The sequence below is a fragment of the Erithacus rubecula genome, assembly GCF_903797595.1.
Source record: "Erithacus rubecula genome assembly, chromosome: 3".
In the NCBI taxonomy this organism is placed as follows: domain Eukaryota; kingdom Metazoa; phylum Chordata; class Aves; order Passeriformes; family Muscicapidae; genus Erithacus; species Erithacus rubecula.
In genome coordinates this window covers 34,570,164-34,588,444 of record NC_136689.1, presented here as the reverse complement: position 1 = coordinate 34,588,444, position 18,281 = coordinate 34,570,164, and the positions used below count along the sequence as shown (strand labels likewise).

The 18,281-nt window shown below is 36.4% G+C and overlaps 1 protein-coding gene across 2 annotated transcripts in view; it reads right to left on the bottom strand.

Moving 5' to 3' along the window:
* Nucleotides 1-1,956: 1,956 nt before the first annotated feature.
* PLCL2 (phospholipase C like 2) overlaps nt 1,957-18,281 on the bottom strand; it is a 102,414-nt gene continuing 86,089 nt past the window's right edge. Inside the window, exons 6-7 of one of the 2 annotated variants that reach the window (XM_079299427.1) lie at nt 11,975-12,084; nt 1,957-3,426 (exon numbers count right to left, since the gene is read on the bottom strand). In XM_079299427.1, coding sequence (XP_079155553.1) covers nt 3,247-3,426; nt 11,975-12,084 — 290 coding nt within the window. In that variant the 3' untranslated portion in view covers nt 1,957-3,246. Of the gene's footprint in view, nt 3,427-11,974; nt 12,085-18,281 lie in introns of those variants that run through there. The other variant, XR_013773518.1, reaches the window with a different exon arrangement.

Here is an 18,281-nt window from a genome sequence, read left to right as displayed (position 1 = left end):
TGCTGTAGCTGGCTGGTGTGTACAGAGGATGGAAGGCATGGTCCTGGCTCTGGGGTTAAATAGCCAATGGCTGCTGGTACCACACCAGGCAAAACCAACATGGCAGGGAGGAAGAATGCAGATGAGGTTTAGAGAGGTACTCCTTTTCCAAACAGGCACTGTTCAACCTTTTTCTTGTGCTCAAAAAAAGAATTTACTGTTAGTGTCTATATGCTTAATCTGTATCTGAACTTTTATTTTCCCAAAAATCCTTTAATTTTAAATTGAGGAATATATTGACATATACCCATACTCAATGGTTATTGGAGCCACACAAAAGCTAAAAAGGCAGTCAGACAGCCACTCTGAGTCAACCTCCCACAGTTTTAAACTACATAAACTGTTCAACTGTATTACAGCACATTTAAGAAAATAAAGCCCCCCAAAAAAATGTAAAGTCAACCTGTGATTCATTTTATTTCTAATAATTTGCTGGGTTTTGGTTGCATCTTTCTATATAGCCTAAAATAAGCATTGCAAAAAAAAATGGACTGATGGATGCAAAGAAAATACTGAAAAGTATACCAATACATTTGGTGTTGAAATCATCATCACTGGGCTAACAATAGAGCCAGATATTTTGCTTCCAAGTGTTTATCCTGAACTCTTTTAATATGCAACATGTAAAATCCCTGAAGCATTTTTAGCTACACATCTTCCTTCAGAGTATCTACTCGACTCAGCTCATTTTAAGAATTTATGGTACATACAGTTTTGGACTGAGCATGAATAATGCACAAAAGCTACCTCCATTTTAAGGATTCAGCACTAATAACAGATCCTAACATATTTAAAGGGTCAGTTAGCTAAATGCATATATTTTAACTTTTTAAAAAGATATATTATGTATCTATATTCAGAAAATATCTTCCTTTTTAACAAGATAGAACAGGATCAGTTCTGTAATCAACAATTACATATATTGTAAAAGTGGAACATGCAAAATCTCTCAGCTCTTGTCTATGTGATAATCATTTTTCACTTACTATTTTTGCCTTAAAACAAAGGAAAAACCATCAAAGTGTTTTGAACCCTTCCAATGTACCCTCACCTCTGTGCAGGTTGTAGTGTGCTAAACAGAAATACATAAATGCTAAGAATTCCCAAGACATCAGTTCTGATAACCTGGTTGGAGGAAGACACTATACAGAAATGCTTCATTTGTGATATAAATCATGTTATTCTGTAAATGCCATGCAAACAGTGCTGGGGCAGGACTGCAAAAGGAGCCTTACTGGTTTTTAGGTCTCTTCTGAAGCATAATGTTAACAGTGATGACATTTTCCCACAACCTACATCTTTCAATTAGGACTAAAAGTAAGAAATAAAATTCCAACAGCCTAGGATTTGGGATTTCTGATAAAGTGGAACTGACCTAGCATATTTATGGTGCAGAAAGATCTTGATCAACACAGTTGTTTTGCTGAGCATAAATTTAAATCCAAATCTAAATCAGATTTAGATGTGATGCATTTGACCCTGGAAGACTAATTTCACAGTGGTTCAGAATACAGTTAACAACAAGAATTTCAAGTTGCTTCCCATCAGGTTCCACCAGAAGACTTTCAGCTGCCAGCACAGGAAAGGACTGCCTGAAAAGCAATACTTGAAGGTGTTTACCACAGGTTAAATGCTTCATTCTGTACTACACAGAACAGAATTCAGTCCTGGCAAGATCCTAACATTAAGGCACACAGTCTGTAACTAGACACTGAAAGAGCTTAGCACCTTCTAAAACTGCTCCTAACCCATACTGTCTGACATTTAAAAGTGCAGGCTCAAGATGTGACATTTACTATGCAAACTGTTTTCATCCCGCCCCATCCCCACTTTAATTTTATAATGACTGGAAAATAAATTAAATCCCTAGTAATTGAATGAAGCACAAGTGTAATAACATTCTTGTTCAGAGCTCTGTTGACTTCTACAGGATGTCATACATATGTAGATTTCATTACACTCTCAGTGAAAAAAGAGTATCTTGAACTGGTTACAACAAAAATCCATGTCTTGAAGACTTCTTGAACACTTAAAACAGTGCTTTTCAACAATCATCACCACCTTCCCTTTCCCCACACAGCTGAACAAAAACTGCATTTTGGTCTCTGTAGGATTTCACTTGTTTTTCTTCAAATTTATTAACTTCTGTAATTATATAGTCCGTTTTATTGTTAAATCAGAAACAGTAAGAGAACACTCTAGGTTGGTATAGTCATTTTACAATGAGCATATCAGCTACAATACCTTTACCTAATGTTGTCAGAAAACCAAAACAGCATCAGAACAGCAATTGATTTATTTTTTGACAAACCTGCTTATTGAGATATCACCTATTCTGTAAGGAAGAAAATACTCAAAAAATAAAAAAGTTAAAATTTAGTTAAAAGCTTTAGTTGTTTGGGAGCAATCTCATAAAACTTTTTAATATGAGCACTTCACTTCACAAAATGAAAAACTATTTACATCGTCTTGCTTGCAGTTTGGTCACATTATCTACACACATTTGCAGAAGATCTTAGGCAAAATAGGTATGTATCTTCTTCTGACATAGGCTATCAGATTGATTGCACATTTTCCTTTTACATAATGGCTCTCCTATAGTGCACTGAAGTCAGTGATCACTGTCTAATTACATTCTCATTTTAATTTATGGCTCAACAATAAAATCAATACCACTTCAAACCCAAATATCCAAGCGGCTGACTTACATATAGTATGAAACATGTGGATTCCACTCTTTTAGACCTGATTTCCAAAAGAATAATATATCTCACTAGCACAATTAACAAACTGTGCAAAGAAAGAAACAACCTTTGCATCAAATTGGTTTGAAAATCAAGGCATCTTTCCAAATTCTGTCAACTGATTTCCTGCTAGTTACATCTCATTTAAAAAATGTTCCTTTTTTAATGGAAATCAGATGGCCCTACAATGAACTTTTCATCAGGCGATTACTGAATTACAGTATCTTTTACATATATATGCTATATTTAGGCCAAGAATGTAATTTCCATGTTACACAAAATCATTGCCTTCACAAGCAGAGTTGCTACATACATTCACAGTTTCAATAGATTGTAATTAGCTTCTCCAGTTGTGCTTTAAAAATTCCGAATATTTTCCAACAGTAAGTGCAAAGCAAATGTCCTATGCAGCTACAATTGGTCACAGAGTTATAAACTCCAAAATTATGAGAAGAGCCTTCTCTCATTCTCCGTTTTCATCACCTGCTTTTTCAGGTATGACCTCCAGACTTCGACGAGGCTTTGAGATTTCTGCATTTTCAGTGCCTGGCTTATTAAGTCCACATGAAAGAGTGGCATAATGAATTTGCTTCAGATTCTCCAGTGCTTCATTTTTAGCATATTTGAGAAGATCAGCTTGTCCCTGTAAGGAGAAAAAATGCAGTTAGAATGCACATTTGCTAGCAGCATTCTTTTCTCTTTTACCCTTCTGTTTGTTTCAGATTAAAAGTATAGTTGTCCTGCTAAAAAAAAAATTAAAAAAAAAAAGACTAAAAACCAAAACCAAACCAACCAATGAAACAAACAAAAAACTCAAAAACCAAAACAAAATTTCAATATGGATGATTTGGTTTTAGAAGGAATCAAGCTCTTTGCTTCCCTGAAGCTGATCAGTGGCATCAGCAATGGGGTATGGGTAATTCCTGCCTAAGAGTTTTCAAGAAAGTAATCTGTGTTGTATTTTTAATCCATGGGGACTATAAATGTTTCTGCATAATGAAAATTGTGACGATTGATTTTAATACCTCAGGGAGCCATTTAAAGCTTTCCTGGTTTTTTTTTGGTTCCTAGGGATCTTTTTTTTTCCTTAGCAATGTGATTCACTCAATAGTAGGATGGTAAAGGACCAGTGCTTGTCAATGCATGAAATACAAAAACACAGACTGGCGAGCAACACATAAAAAGGACAGTGATGACAAAGACCTCACAGGGTTGCCTGCAGTTCAGACATTTGCTATCATTCAGACTATTGCCATCCCTCTACAGAATTACAAAATTGTTTGGGTTGAAAAAGCCCTTTATGACCATCAAGTCAAACAACTAACCTAACACTGCCAAGTCCACCACTAAAACACATCCTTAAGAGCCACATCACTTTTCCTTTTCATAGCAATTAAGTTATAAGTAAAGCTGTAAGAGAAATTGTCCCAGGCTTAGGTGATTTGGCTCTTGTTCTATCCCACTCCATCTCTTTGTATTGATTAAAGCCCTCTAACAGCAACAGCTCCCACTGGCAGACTGGGGACAGCCTTCCCTACAGCTAGTATCTGCTATCCCTGCCCACTTGCAGCAAATGAGCAAGGGCTGCAGCACATGGTGAGCATGTGTGTCGTACTGGTGGGCACAGAAAAGTCCAAAAACAAAAGCAGCAAATCTGCAAGGGCCACAGTGATTGTGCTGTGCCCACGCTCCTGAGGAGAACTGCTCCACAGCTCACAGGAAAAGACCTGAAGGAGAGAAATTCAACCTGAAGGGGAGAAATACACACACACACAAAAAGTCCAGGTACTCTAGTTCCTTGAGACTGCCAGTACCAGTGTCCAATAAGGTGTGAACACTGACTGCACCTTCTCCTGTCATGTCTGTCCATCCTGGGTAAATTCTGTCTCTTGACAGACACTTCTCTTGAAGACATGCTAGTATCTCTTCCAAAGATAATATCTTGCCTCTCCTGTGCCAAATAAGGTTAAAATGCATCTTTACCTCTTGATTTTAAAAATATAGGAGTAGAGAGAGAATAGCAGTCAGACGAAAACATGTGTGCCCTCATGGTGTGATACTCTGACACTTCTTTAGCAACTCAAAACATAAATACTACCCAATGAAGTGAGCACACTTATGTATTTGAGACACACAAATTGAAAACAAATACTACTTTCTTCAAAGAAATTATGTCCCCCCTTCCCTTACCCAAGACCATAACAGTCAAAGTCTTTTTTTCTGATCACCAGAGAGGAAAGAATCTAGAATGTCATCAATCACAGCACAAACTTCAGTAATATATTTTCTAAAGAAAACCAGGGCTACTTTTTTTTTAAATCGCATACTTTTTTTCCAAACTAACAAACAACTGAAAGCTAATTTAAAACACTCCCGCACACTACATGAGTCATATCTGGAGTGCATCTGTTTCTAGCTCAAGTTCTGTTTTACATGGATTAGTAGAATATAGTTCTGGAATTTTAATCAAGTTGTTTATTATAAGCAGAGCTGCTAGCAAACAGTCTATTAATAAGGTTTCCCAAAACTCAGTTAAAAAAACACTTCTGCTTTCAGTTACTTATATGCTTGCCAAACTTTAACTACTTAAGCTGAAACTTTCTACGCAGGATTCTTGTCATTGGCAGGTTTGGCAGATTTAATTATTATTTCTGTTTAATATATTCGTTAACTTCATCCATATGGTCCATTCAGTTCTGAGAATAAAGATGGGGAAATGCCATTAGAAGTTTAACAATCTTCTATATTTCCTTCCTTACTCTCACTTGGGGTGGGAGTTGTAATTCAAATGACTACAAGGTCCAAGTTATGAGCTAAATTTTAATAAACAAAAATCAGATTTTGAATCTGGTTAGTACAATCACTCAGGATTCCATTCTTGATCATCCTTCATTTCTTGACAGCTCCAGCAATGTGGCAAGACAATATGTATTCCATTCCCACAGAATAATAAGTGTGCATTAGGAAAAAAGTTTTATCCTGGATGGTTTCTCCACCAACACTGGATTTCCAATCCAGGCAGTCCAAAAGCCAGACTAGAGGGGAGGAAGGAAGAGTCTGGAGACAGACTCTGGAGAAGAGGTGGATGGGGAAAAGGAGGGTGGCAAGAGCAATCTCTGGGACTGAACTGGCAAGGAGCCTAGGGCTGCAGAAAGGAGAAGCTGGATTGCATTACACAAGGCAGATCTTACTGCAAGAGGAGATTGTGAAACACAAACACTAAAGTGCAACAACACTAAATTTGGATCTGACAGGTAAGCAGAGAAAGGGAAAGATTGAAGCAACATTTGGGATTGGAATACAGAAAGAAAACAGATTGACAGAATTCACCATATTGAGAATAGCCTGAAAATTATATACAAGTAGAAGGACTAACAACTCAAAAGAGTGAGAGATTGGTAATGAGAATAAAAACTGGTGAGAAAGAAAAACAAAAACACTGAGCAGCAAGAGGGCTGCTGAATGCAATGAAAGGGGTAAGGTGATGAGAAAATGAAAATTAATACTCACAGATGTGGCAAGGAGGAAGAAGAAAATATTAGTTACCAAGTGGGAACAGAATAGGGGATGTAGAAAAGCAGGGAGCAATCAGGGGTTAGCAGGAATGGCTGGTTTTCAGCAGGGAACTGTGAGTGTCTGGACAATTCCAACCAGGAGAGATGAACTTTGAAGACAAAAGAGGATCTAGGATAAAGGGCTGGATTATTTCAGACAAGGCTCTCTGACTAAAAACAGTTCACCAAGTGGTATCATGTTCAGACCAGGATGAAATAGAAATATGTATCAACACTCATTACTCTCTTCTCCAATGCTCAGAATTTATTTCTGAACTTAGAAAAATGTTTGTGAGACCAACTGTGTTGTCATTATCTGCTGGTGTGTCCTGATCTAAAGATAAAACAAGAGCCAACCACTGCTACCAAGAATGCTGTCAGCTCAAGTGAAAGAGTTCTGCACAATTCATGTGAAGTGCCAAGTTCTGTTGATATACCATCATGAAGACATATGCTGGGGAAATGAAACAGCATGCACCTCAAAAATTCAAGTGGTAGTCACAGCCAACACTATTGAAAAGTAATACAATGCATCGGAAAGGCAGAAAATTTGAAAAGTCATCCAGATCTGGAAAAAACCTGCCACCACACACTCAAACAATCTCAAGGACTTTCTTTCTAGTTAGGTGTCAAATGTCTCTTCTCCAAGGGCTCTTAAGATTCAGTTTCAATTCTTTGTATTTTATGGATACTGATTTTCACAGCAGGTGCTGTTGACTTAATAGCAAAGGCAGTTTATTGTAAGCTGGAACATGGGAATCTCTCTGATCTGTGGACTACTCAGGGGTCTTTTACCATCTTAGAAGCCAAAATGATTGTAGCAACTTGCTCTGATAAAATGCATATTGTAAAGTCAATACAAGAGACCTACAAAGAGCTCAAACTTTAGGCAAGCAGATTTATTTTAAGGGAGTACTGAAAAACCCAAATTCCAAGAAGCAAAGCTGGTTTGCACAGTGAACTGAATGCTGGGAACTGAAGCAGTTGTAGAAGCAAACCAGTGTGTTTCTTGCTGTGTGGAAGGGCTGTCTTCACCAGGCTTTCATCTCAGATTAAGTCAAAATGTAAATAAATTTAGTCCTCAGTGCTGTCTGGCAAACACACCAAAAAACTTGAATTTACTTCCAGCACTGTGGTTAACAGGCATCTTGTGGTAATTCCCAACTGGGAGCAGGATGGATCTATGTCTTGCAGAGCACTGGCAGAGCACTCTCCTCACAGCAGAACACAGCAACCACTGCTCCCCTTCCCTTCACCATGGTGAAAATTCACTTACAGAACTGAGCACTATGTAAATTGAATATTTCATGTTTACAGGCCTCAGAAAAAGGTGTTTTCTAGGTAGATGTGGAAAAACAGCAGCAATAAAGAATATGGATTAATTTGGAAGCCCAATACAGTACCCTTTAAACCTCTCTGGCCCAATATGCCCCTGCCATCTAGTCTGGTTTATTTTTCTTAAATAATTGATTAAAACATTCTGTTTGTTTTGAAACTTTTGGCTAAGAGGCGGTGTTTTAATATCCTAACTCCTTAACAGTAACTGAAAACAAACCCAAAATGGTTCCTATCAGTTCTTGTACATCCAAAATGAGGTACCATTTCAGAGTCTGGATATAGAATCAACCACAATGTCTCAGCACAGCTATCTTCATAAGATGTTATGTATTCACTCATGATTTTTGATTAACTGGTTCTTCACTAGGTATGTGAACCTAAAAATAAAATTGTTCAGATGACATTTAAAATAACTGCATGAGCACCCTTTCCCCAAAAAAAATCCCAAGACACTCAATCATTAATGAGTGGTTTTTATCCCAGGATCTGGAAACCAAAGCTCCTATCAGGAAATGTAAGAAGCCACTATCCCCTTCTCAAAGTGCTCCTCAGAGTCCAGTGGAACATTGCTCTGAGCAGCCTGGATGAGTGGGAGGTGTCCCTGCCAATGGCAGAGGGGTTGAAACTGACGATCTTTAAGGTTCTTTCCAACCCCAGCCATTCTATTATTCTGTGACACACTACAATGTTCCATGCCCAGCTGATGTGCTCTGAGTGCAGTTCTGGAATCAGGATAAAGGCCTTAACTTCCTAACTTCTAAATAAGGGGTTAATTAGGAGCCAAAATCCCATCAGTCCAGCAACATTGAGACTAGAAGCTTCAGATATTTAAATGGAACTGGGATGTCTTCTGAGGACCTAAAGGACCAGGCAGCAACTATCAGAAGTTTTATGAATATTCTGTGGCTGCCAGAATTCACTTGGAGATTTGTTTGAAAAAGTTCAGATTATTTTTTTAAAAAGTAAGAAGCTGTAGTCCTGTAAGTGCCTTGAATGTTCCATTTATAAATAAATTTTTAATAATACTGCAGGTGTAGACCCAATGCTGTTACAGAGTTAACAGATGCCATGGACTGCATGCCTTGCAAGAGAAAGTAATTCACATCACATAATGCAACATGTCTAAAAGCTCATAGCCAACAAGAAACATCTAACAAATGCTGAAGTTAGGAATCCCACCTTCATTCCAAATACTTCCATTGACCTCTCCTTCTGTATTTAGAACAGCTCTTCATTGCCAAGACTAATTTACAGATGTTGTTATTGTTCTTTTTAAGGGCATCTCAAATTCAGAGCTTTAAAGAGAGTTTTTCTCTAAGTTTTTCTATGCCAGACAAGTCCATACATTTTTACAATAGGTTGTAGGAGTCTGCTGCAACAGCACTTAAGAGTGATTTTTCTTCTTCAGCAGTGTACTTTTGGCAGAAAATGTGATTATCTATGTTTAGAAAACATGAATTCTATCAGCCTGAGTAGTAACAATAAATAAATTACTAGCAAATAACTGTCTATTTGAAAGATATTAATATTCTAGCAGTTTAAATCTCTAAAAACAGACCAAGTTTATTCTAAGTGATGTTGTGAAATTAAATATCTCTGTGTACATATACAGGGTGAATAAGAATGGGCATGTGTGCATATACATACACAAATTGGATGCAACTATTTCAGCTGAATTCAAACATACTACACTCATAAATAAATTTGGCCACATGGCTTCAAATTAAGAAAAATTAAATCCTTTAATGCATGTGCATGCAAAACACATAGTGATACTTGATAACTGCATCAGATGTTCTAAACAAGGTTTCCTTATAATTAAGCTGTCAATTTTGTTATTTTATCAAACTTTCCATTGCATCAACTGCAGCCAAAATTGAAAGAGAAGTCACAATTGAAAGAGAACAATCAATATGTATCCAGAGGGTAAAATGCAGCTTGATCAGTTTGGAAAATATATTAGCCACACCATGTGAGCATTCCATGAGTCCTCTGTGTAGGAGCTGAGGATGGCACTCATGTAGGATTATTTAGTAAGGCTGTTCAAAGCCACACAATAATTCCTATATCACAGCCAAGTGGCCATGCATTGATTGTGTATTTCCACAGGGATTTTTGAACTTTTTGAGAAGAAAGTTAATTTGAAAAAGGCAGGGAATTCAGGACATTAAAAAAATTCCTAAAGTGGTTGATATTGTGGCTCTTCTGCTCAATTTCTACTCAAAAAAAAAATGTGGAGGTTCACTTTTCATCCCTGTTTTCTTGTAACTTTTTGAGATCTGGGAATATGGCAATGAAAAGACAGATTGAAATTATGATTGCAGATCTTTTTCTCCAGACAGGAAGAGTAGTGTCTTAGAAACTGTTTAACTTGTCCTTAATTATATGATATGAGAATATGGTTACAGCCCACAGTTAAAGAGTTTGGAGTAAAAAACCTCAGTATGTCACTTCAAACAAATCTCAGCCTTTAACTTTCTGTATATCTAAACATGAGCAAGAGCACTTAGCAGATTCCTATCTGAACTGCAGTATCTGTAAATTACTGTAAAAATGTAATGCCTCCCGTTAAGTTTCAACAACAGGCTGATTAAAATCTCACCAATTTTTTTAACTAAAGTATTAATTATGGGACAAATTGAGATAGTTCTTAAAGAAAGGATCTTAATCTCTGAGTAGAATAATACTACCAAGTCAATGTTGAAGAGATTTTCCTAATAATCTCTTCAACAGGAAGGCTTTCTAACTTCATAATTACATTAATCCTAAAGACATGTACACAAGCCCTTCAGTGCTCCTCAGAGCCAGACCCACCATGTGGCTTCTCCAATTCCTGGCTAACGCAGAAATCACGACTTCACATTTCAGTCACTCACCAAATGCAAACCTCTCCCCCCACCAGCCCTTATGTTCAGAATGCAAAGCAGAGATGAAGCAAAGGTACTGCTGTTTCAGGCAGCATTAAAATAGATTTGCCTATCCAAGCTGGTATCTGACACCTTTGACAGAAAGGAAGGGATAAGAATTTATTCCTCTGACATTTGCCCAAAGCCACTGAACTGACTCTTCTGTATCTTTTCAGAAGCAGAAGACTGATGCATGACACATCCCATACACTGTCTGCAGGGAACCCTGTTCTGATTCAGGAAATGTGATATTCTGGTCCTTTACCTATAAGCAGAACCTGCATGCATATTTTTAGAATGCATTAACTGCACACGCTGTAGCAAATTTCACCACTTTTTGATTCTCCTCAGCATTGAATTTGTGCAGTATAACACAGGAGGGATTGGAGCACCAAGTGACATCATAAAAAGCTTAACAGTTCAAACCAACATGGAAAGCTGGAGAAATACATATGCATTACTGCTTTTCTGTCATAGTTCACTGTAAGAAGAGGCGGTATTGAACAGAATTTTCAAGAAGAACTAAAAATAAAAACTAGGTGGGAGAAAATAATTTTCTTTATAATTAAACAGACTTTATAGTTTAATGTAGTGAAGAAGTATTTGATTGAGTGGGAGAGAAGAACTCATTACTGGAGGTAAACATGAAACTTGAATAATCTGAGCTAGAAGAATAGTGTCAAGGGAATAAATTAAGGGAGGCAGTTTTGCTATCTCTACAAATTTTGATATACTCTATTGAGATGAAAGACCACTGATAGGAAACCTGAACTGTTGCAGGTTCTTGTTTCCAGAGGGGCTCAGGCTGAAAGCTTTTCTTATACTTCCCCATTTACTCTTCCATCAAAATGTAAGCAAATATGCTTAACAAAATGTAAAGAGAGTCTCCAGCTCATACACTCAATTTATTTCTGTCTGGATTATGAACATAATTTGCTTCTACCATTAATCACCATTCATCACTGACTGCAGCAGTAACAGCTTCCCTTTTGTTCTTCAGTAACTGCATTAACCTTAACATTTATTCCCTTTCAAAACACAAAACAGGGTTTAAATGCTGGCATAACTTCCTTCCAGTCTGAGCCACTCTGCAGAAGTCGACTCATTTTTTCAGTCATGTATTAAAGATTACTGAGGATTCCGCCAATGTTAAAAGATTGCAAACTGAAAATGTCTAGAAAAACTAAATGAAATAAGCTTCCATAACACTACACGAGAATAACAAGTCACACTGAGACTCTGCTGTGTTTCAGGTTATATAAACCAAACTGACTATGATTATAAAAGTGAATAAATCCAGTTGAACTGTGACACAGTGTAATGACCAGCAACAATATTAGAATTACAGTTTTGAAAATAAAAATACAGTAACTAACCAAGGAAGACACATTACCTTTAAAATTGTAATGTTCCATGTAAAACTTTCTACTGATTTTTGTAGTTTTCTTTCTTTTAGGCCTTCTCTTGCTCCTATATTGTGCAGGTTTTCATGAAACTCCATTGCTGTGGAGAATAAAAGAGGGACAAACATAGTATGGATTTTAGTGCATTTTTGTGATCACAGAGAGAGCAACTTGAAACTAATATGACAAAAAGACAGTGAAAAAGCTTCAGAAATTTTATTCTTCAAGCACAAATCTATCTGATGTAGTAAGATGCAATGTCATACAACATGCCAATATATACAAATCTCTCTAAGTCAAAATCCACTGAAGCACCTGTTAGGTCATTGCTATACAAAGATGGAACCCAACAAGTATTTACTTTAGAAATATAATCTCTAAGCACAACTGAATTTATTGTACCACAGGTAAAAGCTTTTTAGTAGTTGCTATGGGATGGAAACAGTAATTTCACTAACTACCCTAGCTCAATGAATTTATTTTGTGCTATGCTCTTTTATGCATTGATATCACTGTTGTCCAGCTTACAGCTTATATGGAGTCTGCCCAGAAAATAAACACTTTACCTTATCCCTGGAGAATAAAGGAATAACTGTGTAGGAGAAATGCCAAGTGAACTTGCCAAGGAATGCCAAGGACATTTTAGCACACCATGTAAACTACTGTGTCCACCTGTATCTGACAAACTCCAAATCAAAAAAATTTGGTAAAATACAGATTAGCTTGATCTAAGCACCGAGCAGACCAACCAAAGTCTGTTTTTATGCTGCACAGATAGTGAAACATAATTTGCTTAACATGCTGCTGTTACAAGCCATATAAAAATAAACTTTAAAGAGTTTCCTTCACACAGGAGAAGTCACATGTTCTTTCATGGGTACACAGAGCAACTTAACTCAGATTACAGCTACTCTCCTATAATAGTTCATAGTTCAGTTGTGTTCTCAGGATCTCAATCTCTAATAAAGTATAGGGTATTTTGAGTTCAAAAGTTGGCAAGAGCTTGTGACATACACCTAGGAAGATAACAGTTAAAGCACAAATTATAATCTTAACTGTGTTGCTTGTGATCTTCTATTCGCCCAGTGAATGTATGTACTTCAAAATTTACATGTACTTAATTAGCATGAATAAGCATATAAACTTGGGTTGGCTGTCAATCTGAGAGAAAACTGACTTCTAAGGACATTATCTCTTCTTCATAATCTCTATCCCACACTCATGTCACACTAAAAGAAAGAGAGATGACTAAATGTTTTCATGTACACTCCCTTACCTTTCTCCCACAAATACACACACACATTTTAAAAAGTATTCATAGATTCATTTGAAAGGCAAAATTGCTCTTTCTACCTTTTCTTACTACTTTGAATTTTGCTACAAGAAAAATAAATGTCAAATATTTTCCCTGAATTAACATACTGTATCATTTTTATTTCAATCACTTCTCCATAGCTCTGTCTCTGCAATCTCAAGTATAATGTTCATGTTATATTTCTACAAAACAGATTTCTAAACAGGTGAGAAACCAAAGTTCATCAACCCATCATTTTTGTAAATATTCATTTCCCATTCATATCAACCAAGATAATGAACTCCCAATATGATTATGGAAAGATTATACCCAGATCCTTATTTACAATATTACACTTCTAGAGCCATCACAACAGTACAGATTTTTTGATCTGTACAATGAATTCTGATTCATACTGGCAAACTTTTGAAGTTCTGTACCTCATTTCCACTTTAACATCCAGTCAGTGGACACCAGCAATCAATAATAACTTGAACTAAAGCCGCTCAGATATTAAGAACATTGTTGAGCACCTGCATGTTGAATGGGAATTGGTGCTTTGTAGATTTCAGATTATTTTGATGTATACCAAGTTCCTGATCTCACAGACGTGGACACAATGGTCACCATGTATTCTGCCAGCCAGAAAAGCTCCTTTATGTTCTCTGACAACTTTCTCTGGTGATGTTCTTCCCAGTCTACACTCCTGCTATGATACATTTCTGTCCTGCCAAAGCCATTCCACCCCAGCTGAGTACACTTGGAAGTTGGCAGGAACATCTCATCACCCTCCTTCAGGAAGTGAAACAGTCAGATCATCCTACCAGGGCACACACATGTAAGCCCTCAGCTATCAGGTGCCTCCTCCTTAAGCAGCACTGATCACCCCCCTATCCTCAATATCTCTCACAGACTGGCCAACTCCTCATCATCATGCTACACTAAACCTATCCTACTCTGAGTCTAAACATACAAGCAGGGGCAAGTAAATTTGAATTTTATTTCCTCTTCCATTAGCTAGCTTTCCACTAGCTCTTGCCTGATTAACTGAAATGAATTATTTCATCTCTTTGTCTCAATGTTTCCATCTGCTGAAAGGCATGAATTGTATTTACTACACAATATATAGACAATTAAATTTTAGAGCAAGAATGCAGCACAACATTTAACTGTTGACTACGTCTCTCTTGGCATTCTTCTTGTATGTTCCCACTTGGTTTTCCTGCACTTTGCCTTGGAATTATTTCATGCATTAACTATGACAAAGGAATAACACAAGTGTTAAATTCCCAAATAAAATTATTACAGGATAACAGAAAAAGGAAAAAGAGAGGAAAGAAATTCTCAGCTAGATTAATAAAATAAATTACATGTCCATATAAAACCATGTAAATGTGCCTTCAGGATAAGCTCACTAAGAAAACTCAATGTTAAATCACTTTTTTATATACACAATTTTTTTTCTGTCTCCTTGCAAGTAAAAATTCAGCTCTCATTCTCATTAAGATATAGTAAACAAGTCACTTTTATGAGGCTTAATTACTTCTAGATTTATTAGTCAATTAGTAATTTTGAACTGCCTGAGAGCTCTTGAATGATAACAGGCAAACTATTAACCTGATGTATCACTCACTGTATTTATGTATATATCACCTCAATCAAAGAAAGCACAAGTTAGTCATATTTTCCATTTATTGCAGCAGATGTTAAGAAAGATATTAATTCACAGCTTTCTAAGTGACCATCAAAAATATATAGGATGTGTGTTCTTCTGTTTGGATGGTATTTTCTGTATTTTAATTTTTGCCCACTGCACAAATGTATTTATCTATAATGAAATTATTATTGACTGTTGCATTGAGCCAGAAAGCTCAATTTTAAAAAGCTTTTTTGACTGGAGACTCTTTACTAAAATCCTTACTTGCATAGAGTCACTGAGGTTGGAAGGCAGCTCTGGACCAACCCCACAGTTCAAAGCCAGGATCAGAGAGAAGAGGTGGCCAGGACTGTGTTGAGGTGGTGTTCAAAATCACCAAGGGTGGATATCCTACATTTTGTGGGATTGAAGTGAGGCTGACTGGTTTATTCCTACTTCCTATCTTTCTTTAACTTGTTTGACTGTGGTAACTCTACTGCTTGTGACAGTGGGAAGAGGTTTCAAACATCATTATTTGGTTCCATTCCAAGTTTCTGCTTGGGGGTGGTAAGGGCACTTAGTTTGCATAACCTGCACTAAGAAGTCTGGTCATCACTGCATAAGTAAGGGTGAGCTCACAGCATCCACACAATTTCCTAAGCATTTGCTAAATGAAAACTGATTCAAGTCTTCACATTAGAAAGACCAGCTTTGCAGAGAAACATTCACTCCAACTATTGCAATGCATGTAAACACACAGTAAGATATGTAACAACACAGCAGCAGCATGATTCAACAGCAGCTTTGTACAGTGAACAAAATACTGCCAACAAGCTTTCCTAATCATAACCAGAGATATCTCAGCATATTCCTCTCCTCTATGGTACACTTGCTAATTCTAAAGCATTCTCATAAGCAATCCTTCAGTATTTCCAAATAATATTTTCCCCATCAGTGCTGAATCTCTTTCTGGTTCCCCAGTGGATGCTGACTAGTTTGAATTTCATGATTGTTTTAGCTTTTCCCTGTCTCTCAGAGCCTTTCCCACAGCCCTGGAATGCATTAGATGGCTTTAACACTTCTTCATTCCCCCAGGAATACCTTACCATTCAATATGCTACTCTGAAATTTTATGCACAACTCTCTTTTCCCATTTTCAGTAAATTCAAACAGCATGAGGAAACAAGAAATACCATAAGGCTACTTGATGTAGAAGGAACCGCGTGTCATTGAGTAGACTAACAAAAATTTGCCTGGTTAGTCTTGCAAAAAGAAAACCAGAAGAGGAGCAATTGCTCTAGATACTCTAGACCACTCAGGTAAGACCTCAGACCTCAAAGGGTCATTGCAGCTAAAGGGCAATATTAGGATGGCTGCCCACCAGCAAAATCAGAACTTATGTAAAATTTATTACTATTGTAGATGTGGTTCTGTGATCAGCTTTAAAATGAGAAAATTACTCAGATCAAAAATTCACATTCTTTTAAAACTACAGCTTGACACAATCAATTTTCAAGAGCTGTACTGGGAATCAGATTTAAGGACTCTACAGTCCTGTATTTTCATCCAGCTGCAGGATGACCTACAGTATTAAAAGCATAGGATGCCAAACCTGTATTAATTGATGCTCAACATATTTTGATGGAACATTTATGTCTATGAACTCAACCAGGACTAAATGACAGTACAGAGAGCAAGGTGTGTTATTGCTATGACATACTTCAATAACAAAAAGTTTTCCTAAATAAAACATACAAGGCAATATAATTGTCTTGACAGGGTGATAATTTTGAGTCATCCCCTATCAGAATAGCTTCCAGACTGGAACTTCAGCTTTGTTTTATGTCCTGGATTATTAGTGTTCAATTTTTCACAAATAAGTTCAGTAGATACAAAACCCTTCAAAACTTACAACATTCATATCAGCTTAAAATATGTGTTATTGTTCTACTGATGCTTGAAATGCTAGAACAAAGATGCCCTGCATATTGTTGTAGTCCCAAGATTGTATCTTCAAAAAAAAAATATATAATTTGGTGATATATCTCAAAAGCAATGTTTTTGATGCTATTAAAAGACACCCATCTTCAACTGTATTTAGCTTGAAAAAATAGTTTCTTTCTTTCTTTAAAATGAAGCTACATCATATGAAATTCATTATCCTTAATTACTAACTAGAAATGACACCTGTTGGAAGTTGGTTAGCAATTCCTCCCACTACTGGGCTCTCACTCCAGCTCCAAAATACCACACTTAAGATATTAATTAAAATGTGATATATAAAGCAGCAGAAGTGATTCTGCTATTTTTAAACTAGTTAAGAAGTCTATATTAAAAAGCGAAGTGGCCTTACGTCACTGAACTGCATGTAATTATGGTTTCACATACAATATATGTATCTTTGTTTGAACTGTCTGATGATAATTACACATTTATTAAATTCAAGATGTGAAAATATACTGAAACATGGAAAACTGGAGTGCATACCTGTACAGTACAAGTTCAGGAACATTTAGAACTCTGAAATTTGTTTGCTTTTGTAAGACTTTCTATTGTAAAGCCCTAGCATACAATCTCAGTTTACAGCAAAAAAATTCACACCTTTTGTTTAAGTGAGAACCAAGATACTAATTTTTCAAGGAATTTTTAGCAAAACAGCCAGCACAACACTTGCTTAGCTGTGCTTCCAAAGCCAAATCTCTCCTTGACATGCTCATTTGTTTTCTTTGATGAAAGTTTTCTTGCCAAGAGATGATTTACAACCTAGCTGAGATATGACTACACAGCAGGTGGGCTCCTCCTGAGATGTTTTTTCTCTTAACAAAGAACTTTATCAGTGAAATAGAACAGTAATGAAACTGGCAATAAATGCATATACTGAGTAGGCCTAACGTGAAATGAGTAACAAACAAAATTTGACTATGTCTGTATGAAATAGACACTGGTAATACTCCAAGTATGAAGCACTTATATTCAGTCAAGCCAAATATAGTTTATTTCATTTCTGGTACAGCTCTTTGATTTAATAGCAAATTAAATACTTTTCAAAAGAATTATAAATACAAAACACAACCAAATAAACATTAAAATTTTTAAACATAAGGAAAATATCTCACAGCTTTTGATTATGTTATCACACCTTGCAGGTCTACTACAATGTAGACTCAACACAAATACAAAGATGCTGTGAATAATTTGCATACACAGATTTGTTCTTTACAAGAAAGAAAAAAATCCAAGAAATCAGTTTATGTATTTAAATATTTCTTCCTCCACTGTGTAGGTTAAATGATAATGAAGGAAACAAAAAATTCTAGGAAAGGATTTAGGCTCTAAGTATTCATTTCCACATATAAACATTTAATTT